General features: G+C 39.9%; 8 protein-coding genes across 8 annotated transcripts; 3 read left to right on the top strand and 5 right to left on the bottom strand.

Annotated features, from left to right (window-relative positions):
• Positions 1-296: 296 nt before the first annotated feature.
• On the bottom strand, positions 297-1,497 carry LOC130694668 (proteasome subunit beta type-7-like). Its single transcript, XM_057517762.2, has 4 exons — positions 1,353-1,497; positions 1,101-1,280; positions 873-1,020; positions 297-807 (listed from the first exon to the last, which is right to left on the bottom strand). The coding sequence occupies exons 1-4, from the start codon at positions 1,412-1,414 to the stop codon at positions 367-369; spliced, it is 831 nt and encodes a 276-aa protein (XP_057373745.1). The 5' UTR covers positions 1,415-1,497; the 3' UTR covers positions 297-366.
• Positions 1,498-1,737: 240 nt separating this feature from the next.
• LOC130694687 (large ribosomal subunit protein mL53-like) lies at positions 1,738-2,626 on the bottom strand. The gene is made up of 3 exons (XM_057517787.2): positions 2,389-2,626; positions 2,213-2,322; positions 1,738-2,146 (listed from the first exon to the last, which is right to left on the bottom strand). Exons 1-3 carry the CDS (start codon positions 2,532-2,534, stop codon positions 1,962-1,964), a joined length of 441 nt encoding a protein of 146 aa, XP_057373770.1. The 5' UTR covers positions 2,535-2,626; the 3' UTR covers positions 1,738-1,961.
• Positions 2,627-3,135: 509 nt separating this feature from the next.
• Positions 3,136-4,749, bottom strand: LOC130694662 (serine/threonine-protein kinase Nek7-like). The gene is made up of 6 exons (XM_057517754.2): positions 4,331-4,749; positions 4,045-4,264; positions 3,785-3,987; positions 3,619-3,732; positions 3,391-3,566; positions 3,136-3,326 (listed from the first exon to the last, which is right to left on the bottom strand). Exons 1-6 carry the CDS (start codon positions 4,544-4,546, stop codon positions 3,248-3,250), a joined length of 1,008 nt encoding a protein of 335 aa, XP_057373737.1. The 5' UTR covers positions 4,547-4,749; the 3' UTR covers positions 3,136-3,247.
• Positions 4,750-5,036: 287 nt separating this feature from the next.
• On the top strand, positions 5,037-6,198 carry LOC130694684 (calcium channel flower-like). Its single transcript, XM_057517782.2, has 5 exons — positions 5,037-5,265; positions 5,402-5,474; positions 5,536-5,661; positions 5,728-5,835; positions 5,892-6,198. Exons 1-5 carry the CDS (start codon positions 5,160-5,162, stop codon positions 5,992-5,994), a joined length of 516 nt encoding a protein of 171 aa, XP_057373765.1. The 5' UTR covers positions 5,037-5,159; the 3' UTR covers positions 5,995-6,198.
• Positions 6,199-6,367: 169 nt separating this feature from the next.
• LOC130694650 (probable serine incorporator) lies at positions 6,368-8,922 on the bottom strand. Its single transcript, XM_057517735.2, has 8 exons — positions 8,572-8,922; positions 8,058-8,422; positions 7,772-7,990; positions 7,613-7,697; positions 7,366-7,549; positions 7,088-7,306; positions 6,818-6,965; positions 6,368-6,750 (listed from the first exon to the last, which is right to left on the bottom strand). Exons 1-8 carry the CDS (start codon positions 8,605-8,607, stop codon positions 6,612-6,614), a joined length of 1,395 nt encoding a protein of 464 aa, XP_057373718.1. The 5' UTR covers positions 8,608-8,922; the 3' UTR covers positions 6,368-6,611.
• Positions 8,923-9,370: 448 nt separating this feature from the next.
• Positions 9,371-19,042, top strand: LOC130694629 (kinesin-like protein KIF13A). Its single transcript, XM_057517699.2, has 22 exons — positions 9,371-9,696; positions 9,763-9,853; positions 10,826-10,992; positions 11,778-11,902; positions 11,978-12,277; positions 12,355-12,564; positions 12,625-12,828; positions 13,395-13,643; positions 13,701-14,033; positions 14,095-14,650; positions 14,715-14,860; positions 14,936-15,079; positions 15,143-15,395; positions 15,455-15,564; positions 15,628-16,066; positions 16,132-16,502; positions 16,561-17,079; positions 17,138-17,413; positions 17,480-17,962; positions 18,029-18,209; positions 18,265-18,498; positions 18,567-19,042. The coding sequence occupies exons 1-22, from the start codon at positions 9,645-9,647 to the stop codon at positions 18,620-18,622; spliced, it is 5,499 nt and encodes a 1,832-aa protein (XP_057373682.1). The 5' UTR covers positions 9,371-9,644; the 3' UTR covers positions 18,623-19,042.
• A 347-nt stretch (positions 19,043-19,389) lies between these two features.
• Positions 19,390-21,045, bottom strand: LOC130694680 (small ribosomal subunit protein eS8). The gene is made up of 5 exons (XM_057517776.2): positions 20,924-21,045; positions 20,575-20,681; positions 20,267-20,366; positions 19,919-20,094; positions 19,390-19,716 (listed from the first exon to the last, which is right to left on the bottom strand). The coding sequence occupies exons 1-5, from the start codon at positions 20,925-20,927 to the stop codon at positions 19,477-19,479; spliced, it is 627 nt and encodes a 208-aa protein (XP_057373759.1). The 5' UTR covers positions 20,928-21,045; the 3' UTR covers positions 19,390-19,476.
• A 329-nt stretch (positions 21,046-21,374) lies between these two features.
• Positions 21,375-22,615, top strand: LOC130694681 (probable RNA-binding protein 18). Its single transcript, XM_059494954.1, has 6 exons — positions 21,375-21,498; positions 21,564-21,657; positions 21,734-21,945; positions 22,014-22,093; positions 22,187-22,416; positions 22,477-22,615. The coding sequence occupies exons 1-5, from the start codon at positions 21,481-21,483 to the stop codon at positions 22,395-22,397; spliced, it is 615 nt and encodes a 204-aa protein (XP_059350937.1). The 5' UTR covers positions 21,375-21,480; the 3' UTR covers positions 22,398-22,416; positions 22,477-22,615.
• The last annotated feature ends 58 nt before the right edge of the window (positions 22,616-22,673 follow it).

Genomic DNA, 22,673 nt, shown 5'->3' with positions numbered 1-22,673 from the left:
TAAAATCGGACGAAAAACAAAACAAAAAAAGATCAAATTTGAAAACTCAGGACGTTATCCCATCCTGGCTTCTCTCCCATCCCTTGGCAATTACGTTTTTTTTTTACATGTCTACAAACGGTATTGAGGAAACGATTCCTTTGCTTCTTTTTTTTGTTTGTTTTTGCCCTGTTTATTTTTCTAAGCCTCTCTGCCCGCCTACTACCGAGCGCGGTCGTTCTGTGCGTATCATTTGTAAGAGAGGAACGTCACAAGTTCGTTGGTTGCAACGTTAAAATAAATGAATATCACGTGAATGGGATGTCCGGGTCTTTTTATTTCTTTTTGTTCCAAACGAAAAAAAAAGGATTAAGCAATGGGTAATTTTCAAGCCGTATCCATGCTCTCTTCAGCAACAGGACGTACGACAGTTGATTCGATCTCGATGGGAATGACCCGAGTTGAGAGAGTTGCCGTGCAGCCACGAGGATAGCGGTAGGAGCCTTGACGTTCACCTTTAACGTTGGCCACTTCGAACGGTCGGATCATTTCAGCCTTTTCGCGAGTGATGACGCACAAATCGACGTGGCTACCAGACATTAAATCATTGAAGATACCACCGCAGATAGCATTCCTCATGAGTACTTTGGCATCTGCCAATTCCATGTCTGGCTTCCATCCAGCTTCCAAGAAAGCCATGGCAGCCAACGAACCAGAACCCATGGCAACAAAAGGCAGAGAATCTGTTGAACCATGTGGGTAAATACAACAGACATGGGGTCCTGTGCTGTCAATGCCACCAAGGACCAAGGCAGCTCCAATGTGACCCTACAAATAGTTTAAAAAAAAACCATTAGCATAAATTTTCTTTTCTTTTTCTATTCCTTCAATACCTGGTAACGAAATAGCATTTGCTTGAGCAGGCGAGTGGCTGTCGCCACCTTAACCTGACGTCCTGTATTCAGCCTGTGAAGCTCCAACTGAGATGACATCTGCAGTGTAGTCATTTCCAGATCAGCAGCAGTGCCAGCTCCAGCACAACTGTCAAAAGATAAACCGATTGCATGGTAAGATTTGATAAAGCTGAAGTAACAACACACGTGTAAACCAAAGAAATTTACTAAATGTTTGGTGCCATGTAGTGCAATTTGAAGCAGTTTTTGTCTGCGACGATATTTCCCTCTGTAGCTCTTGTGTCGGCACCAAGAATAACTCCATCCTTAAATATAAATCCAGCAATTGTTGTTCCAGTTTTGACAGCTTTGGGTGCTGGAAAGCCTTGGTTCGCCATGAAATTGTTCCTGGTAGGGAAAAAGTTGTAATATTGACATTCTACAGTAAATTAAAATATAAAATAAATAAGCTTATTTTACCTTTGACAATTTTCAAAAGAAAACCCCCCCTTTGGAATATTTACCACTTTTGTAGACGCCATGACGATATGCTAGAAAATTGATGCTTCAGACTTCAGAGACAACAGTCAGCTCAAAATTCTCGTCGACTGTTCACAAAGTGAAAATCATCGCAGTGTTGCCTATGTTATTTAAAAGATGTTTTCGCAACTGGTAATTATATTTTATTTCGGAATCTCGTATTATGTATTAATATGTAATTGAATCATCTAATTCAGCAAAATATGTAGGACAATTTCTTGTTACTATGTTGCCCATCCATTAGAAAATCTATACTTCAGTTTTTAGGAATACTATTTTTGTATTTACGCAACACAATCATCATGAAACTAACGAAAACCTTACTTTTCGAATTTTTATTTGATGACTACGACAAAATTCATTCGACTGGTCTAATGGTGATATACCTGGAACCTATATAGGCAACCAGAACAGTTCCAGCTACAAAGACAACCACAAACATGTAAAAGCTTTCTTCATCAAATAAATCAGTGAAGGCAGGAACTTGTGAATAAAGGTTTTCAATCATCTTCATAGAACCAGGATCCCGGCCTGGGAATTTACGTTCATTCATTTTCTTGTGGGTTTAGACTTTCCTCCTGCTTTAGTTCCAGAACCAGCAGCAATTTTACCTGCAACTTTTCCAACAATTTCTTCTTCCTTTGGAATCAAAGGTACTACAATTTTGTTAAACTCTTGAAGAACTTCTAAGGTATTTAGATGTTCTGTTTTGAATAACAGTTTCTTGCCCTCATCTACATAGAAAGATTGATAAAAAAGATGTGCAAACTACCGTTTCACATAGTAAAAAGTTCATTTACCAAGTGTGATTGATATTGTTGGTTCACAGTTATCTGTAATATCTGTCTTGATGAGGCAACGTGGATTTGTATTCACAACTCTTTGAGAAGAAAATAGGAACATACAATCCCTAAGAAAAATTATGTTAAAGATGCCTCATGAACCACACTTGTCATAGGTTTTTTAAAAATCATACCTGATGGTCTTCACGTTCGGCTGGAAGGGGTCCAATTTAAATACGACTTGTTTTATTGGTTTCAAACTAACACTCTTGAGTTGTTTCCCAATAGCAGAATATATCCCAGCAGATCTAGTGAATCCTCCCGAAAACGGAACAGACATGGCAGATTGACAATGAAAACAATTTGGGGTGTAATTTTCAGAGCATGCGTGAAGGATAATTGTGATCAACAGAAAGCAGACGAGAATCTGAGCGTCGACTGCTAGTTCCGCATTTCTTGTTCTTAGTTGTGGTTTGGACGCACGTGTTTAACTAGTCCGGTTTAAGGTAAAGTAGGATCATAAATTGCTAGTCTCCTCAATGGTAATTGTTAACAACTCTTTCAGGATGCCTAAGTTTTCCTACTTTGACTGTGACCCTATGTTCTGTCCTAAATGTGGTGCAATTTTACCTACCCTGGGAACAAGAGGTGGAATAGTATGTGTTGTATGCAAATTCGAAGTAGATATTGAAGTTATGGAAGACGTGGAGGTTAAGTATACCGTCGAATTCAACAACAGAGGCGACTACATCGAAGAACAGCAACTCAAGTCTGCCCAGAGCAAAACTGATGGACCACTGGTGGAACGTAAATGTCCCAAATGTGGAAATGACACCATGTCTTATGCATCACTTCAGCTTAGATCAGCTGATGAAGGCCAAACCATTTTTTATACATGTACAAAATGCCAGTACAAGGAAACAGAGAACTCTTGAAAAAGCTAAGAAATGCACTTCATTGTATTTCAAATATATATCACTTAAAATTTGGTAATAAAAACTGATGCAAAGAAAAATTGCACCTGACACAGGAGAAGTCTAATTTTAGTGTGACTTAGAAATTTCCTGACTGATGGCTCCTGGCATACATTTGTTTGATTTTCAAATTGTTGTTATGAAACACTGCTTCTGGCCTTCAGGTATTATTAACTGTACTATTTTTCTCAGATATATTTAATATTTCTGTTTGTTTATTACCGCAAATTGTTAGGTGTGTGATTAGTGGTTCCATGTCGTCGCATATCCGGAGGAGCAGCATAGTCTGGATTGTTACAAAATTGAGCATTCATGGCTTGTGAGCTCTTCAGTACTTGGTAGGCATCTGGTCTTTTTTCTGGTCTTGGATGTATGCATGTTACTACTATTTGGCGAAGCTGTTAACACAAAATGAGTATATGTCAAGTTATCCTATGAACGATTCACAACCTCTTGACTGTAGTGAGTTGAAGGAATTGGAGGGTATTCACATCTCTCAATCTTTTGGCAGAGAGAGAACAAATTTGTTTTCTCTCCATAGAAAGGTGATTGAAGAGCGGCCATCTGTCACGAGAAATTCAGTTTCCTTAAATTTAAAATTCATTGTAGCTCATACCTCATACAGAAGACAGCCCAATGACCATATGTCTGATTTGAAATCGTAGCCCGTTTGTTTTAATCTCTCTGGGCTCATGTAGTAAGGTGTGCCAACTAGTGAATGTGCTGCTAATGTTTTTGAACTGAAGAAGCGACTTAAGCCTAAATCACCCAGTTTAACTACTCCACTAGCCGTCATGAAAACATTTGCTGGTTTTATATCTACAAGAAAACAATTGAATGAACAAAGTAATACCTGAATGGCAAGTTGGTACAGACCTCTATGTAAAACTCTTTTGCTGTGCATGTGTTCCAGAGCACTGCAAAGTTGAACAAAATAGCGCCATATCGTTTTTTCTACCAAAAGTCGGTGTTGTCTTTGGCAATATCGCAAAAGCTGAGCAAGATCACCGGCGTCGGCTAGTTCGAGGACGATTTGCAGTTCTTTGTTCTCCACGAAAGAATGGATGTAGCACACGACATTTGGATGATTTAATTGCTGTCGCGAGAAATGTACGATAGATATTAATCAATGTGGCTGAAAAATCGAAAACGTACTATATACCTGTAAAAGTTGAATTTCTTTCATGCAGTCAGTCCGGGCTTTTAAGTCGGTCATTTCGTAAAGTTGAACCTTTTTCAATGCAACCATTTGCTGACTTAATTTACAGCGAGCGCGATACACCACGCTGAACTGACCTTTACCAATATGCTGTCCAATTTCAAAATCAGCCAACTTTACTGACGAATAATCGTAATCCGTCGGTTGATATGTAGCCATTGCAATATTTAAAAAATTGGCGCCAATTTTAGTCGCAAACGAAACTAGTGGTAAACCTTATGTTACGCTGACTTAGGGACAAATGACGTGGCAAATGGTAGTCCACTTCAAAGGCAATATTATACTGGTCAATCGATTACTTACCTCGTCCCCCTCATTTTGCGTACTCCATTAATTCTTTATTCCCGCCAAGGCGCAATTCCGATCGTAACAATAGTACACAAGATACTATAGAACAAATAATTATTCGAGGCATTCGCAAGGAGAATATTTTTATAGCTTTTAAAGAGGGACAGTTACGTTTTCAATGATTCTTTCAGAACGTTTTGGTGTGATATCGAAGTGAATCCTGAAAAGTAGCGTCAGTTAAATTAGCTACTATATGGTAGAGGATACCTGGTACTGCTACCTATAGACTAGATTACAGGTGATTCCATACTTTCCTTTCGATGCCAACGGGGAGGAATTATTCTACATGATCTGGCAACGCCGCTTTAATTCTTCAGAGCTGTCACTACTCGTTTGGCTTTTTTTGGCTGTGTTTATTAGTATCTTTATTCTTCGCAGTCCCTAGTCGCGCCGCTTAATTGATTTTGTTTTGATTTTAATAAATATGTCGTCGGCAGCTCCTCAACCAATTTCGGATGCCCCCCAACCCGAAGAAGTTCCTTGGTGGTTGAAATATGCCGGAAGAGGAATGGGCACTTTTGGTGGAGTTGGTAAGTATCTCATTTCTAAACGATCACCGGTGTCACCTCCTACTTGATCATCGGGCGGAAGAATTTCTTTACCCAGTTGAATTGAATGACATTTTTTTAAATCCATGAAATTACATTTGTATTCTTTTTATTTTAGTGGCCATGGCTTTGGGATTGTGGACCTGCATATCTTTCTCACCCATATGTATAGTTGCTGGCATATGGCAAATGTATGAAATTAATAATTCCAAGATTGAGTTTCTAGCTTTGTTAATGCTTTCCTTTTGTTAGATTGGCGGGATTCATGGTAGTTTTAGCAGAAGCACCCTGTTGCTGCATGTTTCTGGATTTTGTGCAAACATTTACAAACTTTATTGATAGAAGGCCAGTTTGGCACAAGGCTGCATTTTACATTTTGTAAGTTTTATTGCTAATGTTCTACTGCATAACTTAATTGAAATGTTTAATCAATTAACATTCTAGAATATCATTGCCTGCCATGTTTCTTTGTGCTGGCTTATCAACATTCCTAGGCAGTGCTATGCTGTTTGCAACTGGTGTTGTTTATGGTCTCATGGCCCTTGGGAAAAAGTAAAAAGCATTGAAATTTTCTTTGGATTTATACTGACCATTTTATTTATATTCAGAGCAAGTCGAGGTGAAATGCTAAACCGAGCCCAAACTGATTTTTTGGCGACCAATCTGGTAAAGAACATGGAAGTACCTATTCCAAATCAGTCTGTTCCTTAAAAAGGGCAGTACTTTAACGATTTTTATTTAACGTGATGAAAGAAAACTGACGTTCTGACTCTGATTGTAAATTAGCGCGCTTAGTTAACCCTTTATCAGTGTACTCCACGAAAGTGTCGAAGCTTGGAATCACCTGTTTGTCAGGTTAGGCTGGGATACTAGCATTCCGATGTCTGTTTGGTGTGAATACAATTCTGTGCAAAATTTGGAAGTTCCGGAAGCTAGTAAAAAAGTTTGTATCGAAAATCATTTAAAGAGAAAATTTTTAATCGCTTTTTCTACTAAACCTTCAACTAAACATAGAAAGAAAACAACTGCCCAAAAATTTCTGGCCTATTACAATAGGTTTACTTAACAAACCAAGTGGTCGCACTGATTTCTTACATGTATTCTTTAATCGACGTTGGTTTACATATTGCGTGCGCCGAAAGGTAAAACGGGGACTGGTTAAGAGATATTGTGTCATGTCAACGAAGACCTCTTAATTAAAAAAAATGGGATTAATGAAGATATTCGTACGACTTCCTAACACCGTATAGGATACTGATGCAAGAACTGCTCGACATTTAGACCAAAAAAAATACCTCGAATATATAAATGGATTGTTCACAACTTGTTTAACTAAAATCGCGATCAGGTAGCACTGCGGGGGCGATCAAAGACCAAAGGTATAGTCCAAGACACAACCAAGAGGATATAATTTTCACCCAGACAGACGCTTCGTTGCTGCTCAGCGTGGACAAGTCCGAGGTAGGTCTGCGTACATCAAATAAGAATTAATCAGGCAACGATACATAACACATAATGTAGGTGAATCACTTACTTGTACCAATTCGTTATAGTCATCATAACGTATAATGTGGCAAGGGCGAACATCAAATGAAAGAAAGACCAAGAATACGCGACTCCATCTGCCTCGTTATCCCATACTTTGCCGCCGGACTCGACTTCATGGACATCAGCACCGCTTCCTAAAGTATTGCATTAATTAATTTTAAAATTGTAAATTAACCTGTAAAATTTGTACGCTTTCTCGATTAATTATTATAATACCAGGCTAAGACCAATGCTAACATCAGCGAACCTAGAGTACCTGTAGATCCGTCGTCGGTTTTAGCCAGTACTTTATCCGAACCAATTAGACGCTCCGTTTGTTTGTTGGAAGCAGTACGGATACTCGAGTACAGGACACAACAAAACCAGATCACGAGGCCCACAATCGATTCGGCGTCAAAGGTTGGCTTCTGTTCTTGGGTACTGGGTCCTGTCTGGCCGTTGATTATATCCGAAAAATTTGGCTTGCAGTGTGCATCTTTTAAACAACGTGACACGTTTAATTGAATTAAGACAAAATAAAAAGTAGATATTTACCAGGGTTATTTGACATGGCAGACCATGTCAAATAGAGTGTGTAAAGACTGACAATTGAAGCTTGCAACAAGCCCGAACGCGGTTGGTATTCTTGCACTTTTGGCAACACAGCTACGACACTGACCAACATGCATAAAATCAGGTTGATGGAGATGAAAAATTTGTTCAAAGCGCAGTCGTCACTCTGTAACCCAAAACGTCATTCGTTGTAGTAACTGACTACATTCAACGTATCACGTTAACCAACCGTGGTATAGTAGACGAAGAACAAGCTAACAGCAGTTATGCACAGGGCGTATTGGAAAAAGGTAAAGAAAATCAATGCACAGTACCTATTGACAAACGTAAATTTTTGACATTATTAAAGAGGCGTGTTTTAATTTATAAACTGAAAAAAAGGAAATACCAAGCCTTTGAACTCGTTTCCTCGTATTTGTCCACCCATGATTCGGCCCAGCGGTGCGCAAAATCAACCACAAGCACCAATTGGATGAGAATGAAGCAAAAACCTCCAATTAATCCAAAATACATCCATGTAGTGCCAAAAGTTCCAGCTTCATCTTCTGGGATGAAAAAAGCCCCAATAATTGCTCCAATCAAAACAAGATATTTGATGGCCCAAAACCTATGTAAACACAAATGCAAATAACATTATGTCATTTATGATCTTGTATGTAGTTAACAGGTAATACCCATTTTGAATGCCAGCTCTTGGATCCTTTGAATTGCGAACACCAATCATGATAAGTGCCATGAAGAGGAAAAACAAAGTCATGCCAAAACAAAGTCGGTACACAGCTAGATAGCCAGCTGCAATTCCACAGTCAATTTTGATGGCATTGGCTACAATCATGCCTGGCACACTGCTTTCCGAGCCATCACAAAATGGAACTTTTTGCATGGCAGATGCTAACCCAGGACTTAACATTATACATGCAACAATGGTCCCCAGTAACAACATGATAGCATACATAATCCTGGTTGATGATGAATTCTTGCATGATGGGCATGCTTGGCAGCAGAGGCCACAGGCTGCACTTCCGCAACAGCAAGCCAGCTGCAAAAAAAAATTATAAGTTATCCATTTAAAAAATAATATCTTGTGAAATGTTAGAAGATGTTAGCGAACAATTACTAGATGTGATTGCAGGATAAATCTTAAGATAAACAAGGATACTTCAAGAGCAATAATAAAACTCTTTTTACCTGGGCCGCACTGCAAATACCTAACACAGCTCCCATTATGCAACTTCACTAATAATAATGGAACACTATGCTTTCCTTGCAAGTTAACAGTACAACGCAGTTGCTCGACAGTTAAACGACAACAACAATTTCGATCAAACAACGACGGAAAGGCGAACTAGTTAATCCCTACAACAGCGCTTGCGCAAATCGATAACAATAACACTAACACACAGGGTGTGGCAACGTGACTACGAACAACACTACTAAAAAAATGCAAAATCCTGATGACTCAAAGGTGCTGCAACTTTCTCAGGCAAACCCTAAATCACTCAATATCAAAATCCGTTTCCGTATTGCAACACAAAGAAATCGGAAAACATTAAAAAAGTTGGGAAAGTGAACGAAGCTACTGTTTAACAACAGTCCCAAATACAATTCAAGATGTACCATAAATTTTTCAGGCCAAAAGTCCCCACCAGTAATGCTTAACGTGGTCACTCAACGCCATCTACAAACTGCATTTCGTAGTTGTCTATTTGCTCTTATCGTTTGTAAAACATAATGGAAACAGAGTGACGAAAAAAAATTATTTTGTTCATTATCCTTTCGCTCCTCACTAAATCAAGCCTATAACATTGATTCGAAAGCGCATCGTTGCTGTTTAAATGAAAGGTCTTCAAAATAGCGTTATAGCTAGTTCGTATGATTCCCGTTAGCGTCTCGGTAGGGCACTGGGTTGTCATCGAAACTGTGTGCAGCCAATGGCTGGCAACGCAAATACAAAGCTGATCACATTGAATTTCGGAACTCATTGGCCTGAGTCGTCTTTATTCATTTGTTAGCTTGCGCCAGCAGTCTACAGCAGCTGCAGTTGCTCCTAAACAGTTCCCATGTCTTAATATATTTAATCGGACCGAGTTAGTGAGCTGGGTTTTCTTAGGGTTTTATTAGTTAACCCGTGCCAAAGTAGATGAGTTGTGCGATCTCAGTGCAAAAGTGAAGGCATTAGGCAGTTCCCTATCTGCCACCCCTAGTATTTGTGTCCCTTGTGTTGTTTTGGTGTCCTAGACATATAAATATTTATCAAAACAATGTCGAACAAGGTTCAGGTCGCTGTCAGGGTTCGGCCTTTTAACCGGCGAGGTAATGAAGTCCTAGTTTAGCATATTTCTGTGAATTTAAGTGTAAATCATTTTCTTGTCCTTCAAGAAATTGACCTGAGCACCAAATGTGTAGTCGAGATGATAGACTCGCAGACAGTCTTACACCACCCTTCAACATTGGATAAACCACCAGAAAGGTACACTTCCACTTACACTCCCAGTTCAATTTCCTGTTCATGTTAAAACACCATAGTTTTAGAACGTAGGTTGTCTTATCTTATCTACAGATGCCCCAGCACACTCTGGTCCTGGTTATTTCAGACAAGAACTAAAATTGCCTATGGTTTGAATCATTTTTAAGGGAAAAGGGAGGGAGAATGAGAAGTGAGATAGGAGATTATGAAAAGCATCACTCATATTTAACCTAATGGAAAAATTCTTGTGTTTACTTGAGGCCTAGTTTAATGTAAAAAATATGTGAAGCTTTATTTAGCCTTTCGAACATTAAGTATAGAGAAAGGCAAAAGAGGACTTCAAAAATGGCATGATGTTAGGGGAGCCTCATCTCCACCCCCCTTCTGTTCCTCTTGCAGTATGTTCAATTTTTATTATTCTTTTCATTGCATGCCTCAATCGAAGTTCCACACTAGTTTCCCCTTCCCATCTTTGTGCGTGACATTTGGCCAACCGAATTGATTTGGTGATCGTCACCGACTGTGCAACTAACATCGAGTCCCCAATCGGAAAGAAAGAAGGTGACTCATTTCGAGCGGCAGAACTGTGATCAATGTGGCAGGCACGCTCGCTTGCTTCTTTCTTTTGCAATCATTCGAAATAGGGGGAGGCGTGATTTATTGCATCCCTGTACAGTGAATACACCAATGGTCTTATTTTTTTCTTTTCCCGGCCCGCAGTTTCAGTACCCCGTGACCTTTCGGATGAGCGCTCAATCGTGTATCATCTGCTCTGTTTGGAGTATTTTCTGGGGAAAAGCCGGTGCACTCTGTTCAATACCCCGGGATTCTTAGTAGATTTTCCAAAAATTGTGTATTTATTGATGCGTGTGTACTCTCTTATATTTTGTCTGGCTGCGTCAGTTGTCGGAAGCCAAGATTACGTTTGGCCTAACGTTAACTAGTAATCTAACTCTTGACTTCTTCTTTTTACAGCCGGAAGGACCCCAAAAGCTTCACATTCGACCACAGTTTTTTCTCGCTGGACGAAGAGGATAGCAGATTCAGTAGCCAAGAAAAGGTTTTCGAAGCTCTCGGCCAGGATTTGTTAGAAAACGCCTTTCAAGGATATAATGCCTGCATCTTCGCCTACGGACAAACAGGTTCGGAAAACCTTTCATACCCTATCTTATTTTTCAATGAAGCAAGCAAATGTACTTGACCTCTTTCGTTGCATTTTTTCGTGTATCAGCCCCAGCGCTGATTTCATGTTGTCCTCGGGTTATGTCTGCAATAACGTATTCCTTTCTTTTTTTTTTCTTACCCGCTCTTTCACTCGACTCTTGATAATGGGTTTTCTTGTAACTGTACCAACAAGATTTGACTCGACTTTTCTGTTTTTTTCTTCCTTTTTTTTGTAGTTGAAGCCACATAGTAGTTCCAAGTATATGAGATTTGCTTCGTACCGTGCATTGGTAGAAAAGCGTTAACTCCTCCCACCCGAACTGACTCCGATGATGCATTGTTTAATTTTGTTGTTATGCTTAGGGTCACACTTCCGCAGACGTTAATTGTTCCCTCTGTGTGTAAAAGCATATGTTACAAGAAGGGCGCACAAGCTTTTTCCCATATCTCCGCTCTCTTTTCTAAAATGCGAGGGATCTGCCCGGGGACAGACCAACCAAGGGTAATCGATCTTACGGGATGGTCATATTTCGCATTCGTTCATATTACTATTAGGATGAATGCCTTAATGTGGCTGTAATTAACAAAGGGAAGCTTGGTTATTTGGTGGGAGTCGCGTTGCACTATTCCCGTTATAGGAATGACGTAGCCCACAATTTCGCAATGAGATTATCTTACAGTGAATGATTTACCTGTTCAACCGTTGCCATTTTGTATTTACCGATTGATTAATTACTTCTTTTATATTACGATGGGAATTCAGGGTCCGGAAAGTCGTACACAATGATGGGAACGCAAAACAATCCGGGGATCATTCCACGGCTATGCAACGCTCTCTTTGATCGAATCAAACGACTCAAGGAAGAAGAACCTTCCTTGATGTGCAAGGTATTCTAATTCATTCTTAAGACATTGAAATGGGTGTCCTTCAACATTAATATATTTTCGTTGAATATCCTCTAGGTCGAAGTGAGCTATATGGAGATATACAACGAAAAAGTCCACGATTTGTTAGACCCTGGGGCTCACAAGCAATCGCTTAAAGTGCGAGAGCATTCGGTACTAGGTCCTTACGTAGACGGTCTGGCCCAGCTGGCTGTTACATCTTATCAAGACATTGAAGTGCTTATGGGCGAAGGAAATAAGTCACGAACTGTAGCCGCAACCAACATGAACAGCGAATCGTCCCGCTCACATGCTGTTTTCAACGTTATTCTTACTCAAATATTTACTGATCCTTTTAGTGACGTAACTGGCGAAAAGGTTAGCTTTGAAATTTAACTTCAAAAAAAAACATTTTTCAATCATATATTTAATTTTTTAAACCAAAAAATGGAAAGGTCAGCAAAATGTCTTTGGTCGATTTGGCTGGATCCGAGCGCGTCTCTAAGACGGGAGCAGTCGGAGACCGGCTGAAAGAGGGATCCAACATCAATAAGTCGCTTACCACCTTGGGCTTAGTCATTTCCAAGTTGGCCGATCAAGCTACGCTAAAAAATAAGGACAAATTTGTCCCGTATCGAGATTCTGTGTTGACATGGCTTCTTAAAGTAAGTTTCTCCCAATACTAAATTTTAAACAATCATATCATATTACGACTCCTTACATAGGATAACTTGGGTGGAAACAGCAGAACAGTCATGGTGGCCACGATATCCCCGGCGTCAGACAACTACGAGGAAACTTTGTCGACACTACGCTATGCTGACAGAGCCAAACGTATCGTTTGCCACGCAGTAGTTAACGAAGATCCGAACGGCCGTATCATTAGAGAATTGAGAGAGGAATTGGAATTCCTTAAAGAGCAACTCAAGGTAAGCCTTGTTTTTCCTAAATATATGGGCATATCTCGTACTCTGCTAGCCTTAAGCCTCTTGAGGTGGGCTGTGATGGCATTTCGAAAGGCACCGTCAACCAATGCATTGTTTATTATGGTGGGTTATATAGGCTAAAAGCTTAGAAGCCTTAGAAAAATGCGAGCACAGCAAGAATATTTTGGTTTAAGACCTTTTTTCCCAGGTTCTCATAAGAAACGAGGTTATAAATATAAAGCTTTACACAGTATACTATTAGCTATTTTCGGGTATCGTAATCCAGGGCGTTTTTCTATGCCAATTGTGGGTGGGGTGTTATGATCCATCCTCCATAAAGTTTTGTTCTCAGACGCAGATCTTGTTGGGGGACGCAATGCCATTCCTTCACAGACTTTTTAGTAGCTTTAGGATAAAATAGTTTTTGTGTTGATCCCTTTATTTCCACTCTTGAGCATGTCTGTGAAAGAGACATACTTTGAACTGCAATATCTTTTATAATTAGTTTTCCAACTACCTAAAAATGACGCAACGAGGCAGGACTAATATGATTCCTTGTATCTTATTAGCATGCCGTGTACCGTGATGATCTCAGCGAGCAACTTCATCAGTCGGAAAAACTGATGAGTGCCATGTCGGAAACGTGGGAAGAGAAACTGGTGAAAACGGAACGTGTGCACCACGAACGGCAACAGGCTTTAGAAAAAATGGGTATTTCCGTCCAAGCTTCTGGGATCCAAGTGGAGAAGAATAAGTTCTATCTGGTTAACTTGAATGCTGACCCATCACTCAACGAATTACTTGTCTACTATTTAAAGGTAAATGCCCTCTAACTTCCATTTGGACATTTGTGTATATACACGCTTTTCATTTAGGATCGTACTCTTGTGGGCCGGCAAGACGCTGATAGTCAGCCTGATATCCAGCTGTCTGGACTTGGCATCCAGACCGAGCACTGTCAATTACTTATTGAGAATGGACAACTATTTATGGAACCAATAGGGGTCGCGCCCTGCTTTTTGAATGGATCGCCTGTAATTGCTCGAGTCCTACTCCGTCACGGTGATCGGTTGCTATGGGGAAACAACCATTTTTTTCGGGTCAACTGCCCGCGTCCTAGTCCAACTAGCGAAGAACAGATTCAACCAGATTTCAATTTTGCGCGAGAAGAACTTGTCCTAAAAGAAATGTCCAATGATCCCATTCAAGTAATTTACGTAACTTCAATATGCACAATGACCCATTTCTTAAAATATTTCTGTTCATTAGACGGCAATCGCCCGTTTGGAGAAGCAACACGAAGAAGACAAACAACGAGCTCTACAGCGTCAACGGCAAGAATATGAACGACATTTTCATCAACTTCGTACTTCCCTTCTATCACCCATGTCTCCATCTTCATCCTTCTCATCGCTTGATCTGAGCGGTAGATCCCTTCGCGGAAGTGTGGGACTGGGGACGCCACGCTCAGAAAGATGGGCACAAGAGAAGGATGAGGTATTCCGACGAAGTTTGGCGCAGCTTAGAGAAGACATCGTACGGGCTAACGCTCTCGCTCGTGAAGCCAATGTATTAGCCGAGGAACTTGGGAAGCAGACACGCTTTAGTGTAACTCTCCAAATCCCACCTGCCAACCTGAGTCCTAATCGTAAACGAATAGGGTTGGTGAGTGAACCAGCGATTCTTGTCAGGCGGACAGGGAAGCCCAATCAAATCTGGTCATTAGATAAATTAGACGTCAAATTAGTGGACATGAGAGATCTCTACAACGAATTCAAGAATGTGGATCCGCTTAATAGAAGGGAAAATCCTTTCCTGTCTCCAGGTAAGATTTTTTTTTAAACGCCAAAGAGTTCGAATATTTGATTAATTATTTTTTACGTACACAGGCTCTGATCCATTCTACGAGCTGCAAGAGAGCCATAGTTTAATTGGTGTCGCTAATATATACATGGATGTGCTCTTCCATGACGTTAGGTTAAATTACTTTGTTCCTATTATATCTCAACAAGGAGAAGTAGCCGGAAAATTACAGGTACTGCGCTTTTTTATTTTTCGTGTGTTATAAAAAATATTATTGCAATCCAAGTAATTTGTGAATTTATCCCAGGTGGAACTGAGCAGAATAGCTGGTCAATTTCCTACCGATCACATGTGTGAATCTGACTCGGGTGAGAATTGGGATGAGCAAGATGAGGATGTTACATCTAATAGCAATTGCTCTACGATAACGTGCCGTGTTAGCATACACCAGGTGAGAAAAATTGTAATTCACTTTTATTTTAACTTGAACTGTTTGTTTTTCCTACCCTTCTAGGTTTGCGGGCTGCCGGCATCTTTGTCCCACTTTGTTTTCTGTCAGTATAACATGTTCGGACAAACAGAGGCTGTGGTAGTACCTACAGTGATGAGTAACGAGGATGAGGACCGGCGAAACCAAAATGATGTTCGCATTCGCTTTGATCATGTAAAGGATTTTACTGTCCAATTAACAGAGGAGTTTATGGATTTGTGCAGTGAAGGCGCTCTTTCAATTGAGGTTTGGGGTCATCGAAGTGTTGGTTTCACAGGTATCTTTAAACTTTCGGGAAGCTGTGGACTATTTAAACGTTTATTTATTATTTTATAGCTGGGAAAACTGCATGGGAAGTGGAGCAGCAGCAGCTAGCAAAAGTGAGATCGTTAGCGGATAAATGGCGTGAAGTTTCACGTCGAATTGAATTATGGGTGGAAATTCAGGTATGACGTACTTGTCAATGCGTTTAGTATGTTTACAAACTTCGTACCTCTCTATCCATGTAGGAATTGAGTGATTCTGGAGAGTACGTTCCAGTTGAGGTTATACATCGAGACTGTCTGTCTGGAGGTGTCTATCAACTACGCCAAGGACAACAACGACGAGTGTGCGTACGTGTCCGACCTGTCCGTGACTCTGGCACGTTACCACTGGTCTGTGAGACAGTGACATGTGTCGAAATAGGAAGTGTTTCAGCCAGGTCCAAATTGCAAAAACAGCTCGATTCGTACCAAGAGGAAGACCTGCTATTGTTGCGTGACAAGTGGAGCGATGCCGTTGCACGTAGAAGACAACATCTTGACCAGCAATTGCAACGTTTAATGCAAAAGCCAGACAAAAGCGAGAGCGATGTTGAACGTGAGCAGAGTTTGGTGAACCAGTGGGTTAGCCTGACGGAGGAGAGAAACACAGTCTTGATACCCATATCCAGTTCGGGAATTCCAGGTAAAAATAGATCCAATAAATGTAATATGAGCGGCTTGTTTTTTAATCTACTGCCGATGATTTAGGTGCCCCCGTACCGACGGATTGGAATCCTCCTGCTGGTTTGGAACGGCACGTCCCGGTCTTGTTCCTCGATTTAAACCCAGACGATCTTTCCGCACCCTATCAATCAAATCTACATGGAAGTTTTGAAAATAGTTCCTTTCTCGACGGTTTAAATATGGTTGATGATGGGCAGTTTATGTCACCAGCTGGAAGCAACTCCATCTTACCTAAAGAACATGGTGGACAGTTTTCCAGCTTGCCAATCATCAGGTATCTTGACAATGAAGATATCGGTGCCGTCGCTGCCTGGGACTCTTCAATTCATGACAGTTTATATCTAAACCGCGTTACTGAAGCAAATGAGCGAGTCTACTTGATCTTAAAGGCCACGGTTAGTTGTTTATTACTTTTGTTTTGCCATAAACTAACATTACAACCTCGCAACTTAGGTTCGATTGTCACATCCTTCTCCGATGGATCTCATTCTGCGCAAGAGACTTGCAATTAATATCTACAAGAAACAGAGCCTTACGAGCATTTTGAAGAAGAAGATCGGACGTGTTGATTCGATTACCTCTTCGGGAGTTATGTACGAAATCGTATCCAATGTACCTAAAGCCAGCGAAGAGCTGGAAGATCGCGAATCCCTAGCACAGCTAGCAGCTTCAGGTGAAGACGTCTATTCTGAGGACGGTGAAACTTACATCGAAAAATATACGAAAAGCGTAGGGGCAGTCGAATCTATTTTGACGTTGGACAGACTCCGCCAGAATTTGGCTGTAAAAGAACTACTCCAAAACCAACAAGGTGGAAAAACGAGCTCAACCATGAGAAAGACCTTGAGTGTTCCCAACCTGTCCCAGTTACTTCGTTGGCAAGAAGAAAACAGTAATGGCAGTACAGGGAAAATGGGACGCTCAGAATCATTGGCCAATTTTGCGGCCGAAATACTTGGCATTCAAGGCCGAGTAAGACTAGTTTTTTCTAACCTCTTTGTATAGTAAACTAATCATTAATTCATTTTAGGATAAAAATACGACAACAGGATCTCCTAATTCACCATCTAGTGAAGTTGCTCGCAGATCACTTGATTCAACGGTGACGCGGCCCAATTATCTTAATCTTAATGCCAGTGCAGGACTAGGTAGATTAAATCAGTCATCTCCTAGTCCCGCATCTTCCCGTCTCGTCTCAAGAATGACAACTTTACATGAAGAAAATCCTACTGCTGGTAACCATGCAATATCATCCCTTGTCTTTGTGGACAAGCTAGAAACTACCCCTGAAATAATGGAAGATAAGGTATCAAAAGTTCTAGTAACAAAAAGAAAGATAGCATAAGTAAAGCACAAAAATGTTTTATGTTAGAACGAAGAAGAAGCTGAATTAGACATGATTGACAACGAAAGCCGGTTGCAAGTGCATGCCGATGAGAATGGTCCACAAGGCGAGAGCGTTTATTCTAGTGGGTACGGATCGAATGGAGCGTCAGAGGTGACGCTTTCTAGTACCAATGAGGACGAGTGCTCTTTAAGAAGTTGTAGTGTTAGCACGGAAGAAACGCCAGATCATCCGATAGCTCAGCCACTGCCACAGCCACCCATTGCGTCTACGTACGAAGCGAACCAAGAAGAATTCGAAAAGAGCTTGACGGTCGTCTCCACTGAATGTGGAGTCGTTCGGAGGTCAAAAGCTTCGGTTGACAAATTGACAGCTCTAAAGGCTCATCGATCCTCCTGCCCCACGGCATTGACCGTAAACGAATCGCTTAATCTCAACAATAGTTATGGCAGTGCTCATAGTAGCAGTAGCAACGTTTCCATCGAACGCCTTACAGCCACCGACGATGAGGTAGCAATAAGTTTTTCATTCATTTTATTAGCACCGCTTATAAATGTTAATTTCATTTACGTTTAGGAAACTTCTTCCGAGGTTCCAGCAGTTACGAGTAAACCCTCCAAGCCTTTACCGGAATGGGTAACTGTAGGCGAGAGTATTTTAGTACGACCTTACAACTGGTCGGGCATAATTTCCTTTATAGGTGCAACGCAATTTGCATCTGGTACTTGGATTGGGGTAACATTAGATGCTCCGACAGGTAAGAGATAAATTCTAATTCGCGATGTGTCCCAGTTAAATGTCTGTAATTCTAGGTAAACATGATGGTACTGTTCAAGGAGTTTGTTATTTCAGCTGCAAACCAAAGCACGGGATTTTCGTTAAAGCGGACAAACTTATTTTGGATAAGAGGGGTCGGGCTCTTCATAGCTCTAGAGGCTCAAGTATCAACCCTTCTGAGCTGCAAAGCTCTACTACCAATGCTATGAAACGTAGCCAGAGTAAAGCTGAGGGCATGAGTGAAAGTGCTCGTAAACTTGCTCTCTCAGGTAAGTTCTTGTCAAGCTTTAACAAGCACACTAAGTATTTAGTTGTACAAACAATTAATGTGTTATAGGAGATGCATCTATGCGTCGTTCAAAAAGCCGAGGAGATGGCCTCAACCGGCATTAGATTACCATAAGTATTCTCTTCTCGTTACTTTGGAAGAGGCAAGAAGAGTTAGTCATATTTTCAACAGGGCTGACAAAAGGAGAGCTGCTATATTAAGCACCAATTTCTTGTTTTAATTATTCAAACGGCAATATTACGACTCGTGTTTTAAAAGTACTTTTAAAGAAATTGACTGATGCAAGGCAATGTGAGACCAAATTGATTTTACTATTGCCCTCTTATTTAAAGGAATTCGAGTATTTTAAACATTCCTACAAGTTAAGCCGGATTTTTATTTTAAAGAAAAACATTGGCATGTGATTTTCATCATAGTAGATTTTATCAAACTGTCAAACTATTATACAAATTTGTTTTGTCTACATAAATGCTTGATTGTCAAATGTAAAAAAATGAAAAAAAATTACATTTATTTTGCTTTGATTTTATTTCACCGCTTTTCTTAAGCTTTGAATTTAGTTTTTTACGCACCTGCATGCAGCGTAGTTCTCAGTTTAGTGGGAAGTTTCTCGGTGAACATACAATGGCATGTGATGTGTACCATTATCCCAACATCTGAACGTGGAAGATACATTTCAATAAAACTGTCATCCATGAGGCGTCAGCATTGCATTCGGTTAAATCAAAACATCGTAATTGCTCTTCGAAACAAAGGTATTATTATCTAAGTATCTTTCAAGATCTTGTGCCTTAGTGTTAGATATTAACAAGCCTCAAACCGTATTCCCCTAACTATTCCAACCATCAGCCATGATAACGAAATGAACAACTGTTTATCGCCAGCCCGTTTGTATTTTTGTCAACGATTTGTGGCAGATGGAGAGCACAGGTCAGAAGTACAAAAAGCGGCGAATTATTTATTTCCCTTTCTTGGTCTTCATTTTCCTGAGGTAGAATTCCAATTCTCTGCCCTCTAGGATGTAACCGTCAGCTCTTCCACACTGTCCGGGGCGACTGGCAATGGATGCCAAGAGACGACCAGTCAAGAATTGTTCATCTAAAGCAGTCTCGATCTTAGCGAGGCGTTGACGTGTCTTGTACTTCTTCTCAGACTTCTTGGACTTTTTCTTGTTCAATACCGCTTCTTCAGCTTCAGTCTACAAAAGAACAGAGCTGTTAAGTAAGTGATGAAAACATTTAAGAAAAAACAATTAAAATGCAAAGCTCAGAGTAACTATGACAGAACATCAGAGGCTAGAATGTGCGATACTAGAACAGTATCACACGAGGCTCCAGCCTAGTGCAAGTAAAAGGTATATCATCATGGTGAACTATTTGCTTTAAAAAAACAAAACTCACAAGCTTGGCTCCCTTCTTACGACCGAGAGGAATGGCATAGTGGCCTTCATACCACTGTCTGAAGGGTGTAGCATCGACAACAACAATGGCATTCTTTACCAAAGTCTTGGTGCGTACCAATTCGTTGTTGGAAGCATTGTACACCACATCGATGATACGGGTCTTACGGGCAACACCTGTGCATGGAAAAAATTCAAATGGTGAACAAGCCGACACTTTAAACAATCCACTAACTACCAACTTGTTATCAGTTAACGACAATGAAGTCTTATCCATCAATAGGATCAGATGACACGCACGAATGACATCATTTAACACAAATCAAATCTGCTTTGCTTGGAAACTCACCTTCAGAGCCCCAAGAGAAGTTACCCTGGTCCAAACGAAGGGCACGGTACTTCTTATTCCCACCACGAACGCGAACAGTGTGAATACGGCGAGCTCCAAGCTGCAAATAGAGGCTTCGTTAGAAGTTCCCAAAACTTTCGCTTTTAAAGATTAGTCGTTTAAAAATCATAATGGTAACTTCATCATTTTCTTCAGCCGAAAGATGGTTTGGTTATGTTAATCACTTGGAATATATACGGTAGATTTCATTGCCAACTCTAAGATTCGGACACTTCTACGTAATACCTTCCACTATATTGTAAACTCACCTTGGTGTTCGCTGGTGGACGGCCCAACTCGAACTTCCTCTTCTTGCGGATGGGCTTACGTTTGCCACCAGTGGCCCGGCGTTTGTGTTGGTGATCACGAGAAATGCCTAGATTAAATGAACGTAATTAGTTCTAACTCCAGTTAACACGATGCGCCCCGCCAACGTCAGACACCGACAGGGGCATATTGTTGCACTATAAAGAAATTCGACTTTAAAACTTAGAGCAAATCGAACGGTTCTACAACACGATTGAAATTGAGCACAACAAATTCAAAACTAAACAAATTCAAAAACAATAAGCAAAACATGGATGAAAGAGGATAAAATCTAATGTAAAGAGTGCTCACCCATCTTGGATAGAATGGACGATCGAGTCGATCGAGGAAAGACTCGAACGAGAGAAAGACTGAGGAATACGAGACACTCTCTAGTGGTAGAGGATAGAAACTCACTTCCCTTTATAAAAAACAATTGCAAGCGTTGCCAGCTAAAAGTGAACAAATGAAACATTCTAAGATAATAACTTAAAGAAATTTGTCATTTCAAAATGTTTAAAAAATTTTTAGTAAGTTTTAATCTACTTTAATGTATTAGTATGTAGTACAAAAAAGTTTTAAAACAGCTTTTTTCTTAAAACACATATTTTATAAATTTATGAATGTGTGTTTGTTTTTAATGGAAGTTTTCTTTGATTATTTACACTTATATTTAAGCTTTTCTGTAATTTCTACAAACTGATAATTAAAAATATGATAGAAATGTCAGATTTATAATTCACAATTGGCACCGATGCCTAATACTAAATTCCCCATAGCTGTCAATCGAAAATCGATTGATTGTGTTGTTGTCAGGGCTTTTTATTGTTTGGGAGAAAAATCGGAAGTGAGAAGAAAAACAAGCTAAAATGAATTCGAATACTGAGGTTATATCCTTAATTTTTATTGCTTAATGCTGTCTGTAAGCAAAAATTTTCTACAAACTATATAGATGGAAAAAGACGATCCTATGTTAGATTTGTATACTCATCCTAATAATGATAGCCGGATCTGGGTTGGTAATCTTGACTCAAGAGTGACAGAGTAAGTATATAAACTGTGAATTAAACTTTCTATTTAATGAAACAGTATAGTTATCTGATTTTTTTTTGGTTTGTTGGTTTGAATTGGTAAAACTGTTCCAAAATGCTGGTACTATTGACAAGCTTGAGTACCTCTTTCATAAAATTGGACCTCAAGCAGGACAACCAAGAGGATATGCCTTTCTTACTTTTAACAAGCGTGAAGAAGCTATAAGAGCTAGAAAAGAATTTGATGGGAAATCTCTTCTTGGAAGGACTCTGTTAGTGAAGCCAGCCAGAAGTGTACATAAAGTGAGTAATCCTCTGATACATATTCAATGATTTGGTGATAATGTTTTCATTCAAAACAATTATATTAGGATGACCTTGCTGGGCCTAAAACAACTCAACTTAGCATACCTGCTCTGAGTGGAGCAAAGGACAACAAACATAAGTTAAAGTAATTCAATGATATAGAAACAAATTATATGGTTATTTAGGAGGCTTTTATTAAATTTCTCAATTTTATTCTTATCTCTACTGTAACATGCAGTCTTGAGCAGCAGATAAAAGCAATTGAAAACAAACTGAAAACAATGGAAAATTCACCAGCAACACTTCCTGATTTGCCACCAAATTTCATATCTCCTCTTAGTCGAATTGCTGCCAGACCAGCAGTCCAACCTTATCCAAGCAGGTCTAATCGGTCTAGGGGTTCTAGGCCGTACCGAAGCCGTGGAGGCCATAGGGACCGACGACGTTAAAATTGCAGACATGAATAAGGTATCGGTAATTAAACTATATTCGGTGGAAGTAGTAATAATCTAAAGCTTTTATTCCTAGGCAATTTCAAATGTTCACCAGCATAAGACAAAGTGTTCAGCACTGATTTTTTATATTTATTATTATCATCGAACAAGATCACGTTCATCTCGAGATGGTAAATGCACTTCTTTTTAAAATAAACTACTCTTAAGCAAAATTTAGATTGGTATTGAAATTCTTCGTGATGGTGAGCTCGAGAAACCAAGTAGAGGGTG

The sequence above is a fragment of the Daphnia carinata genome, chromosome 4, assembly GCF_022539665.2.
Source record: "Daphnia carinata strain CSIRO-1 chromosome 4, CSIRO_AGI_Dcar_HiC_V3, whole genome shotgun sequence".
Taxonomy (NCBI): Eukaryota; Metazoa; Arthropoda; class Branchiopoda; order Diplostraca; family Daphniidae; genus Daphnia; species Daphnia carinata.
Note: the sequence above shows the minus strand (reverse complement) of the source record. Positions and strands in the feature narration are given on the sequence as shown.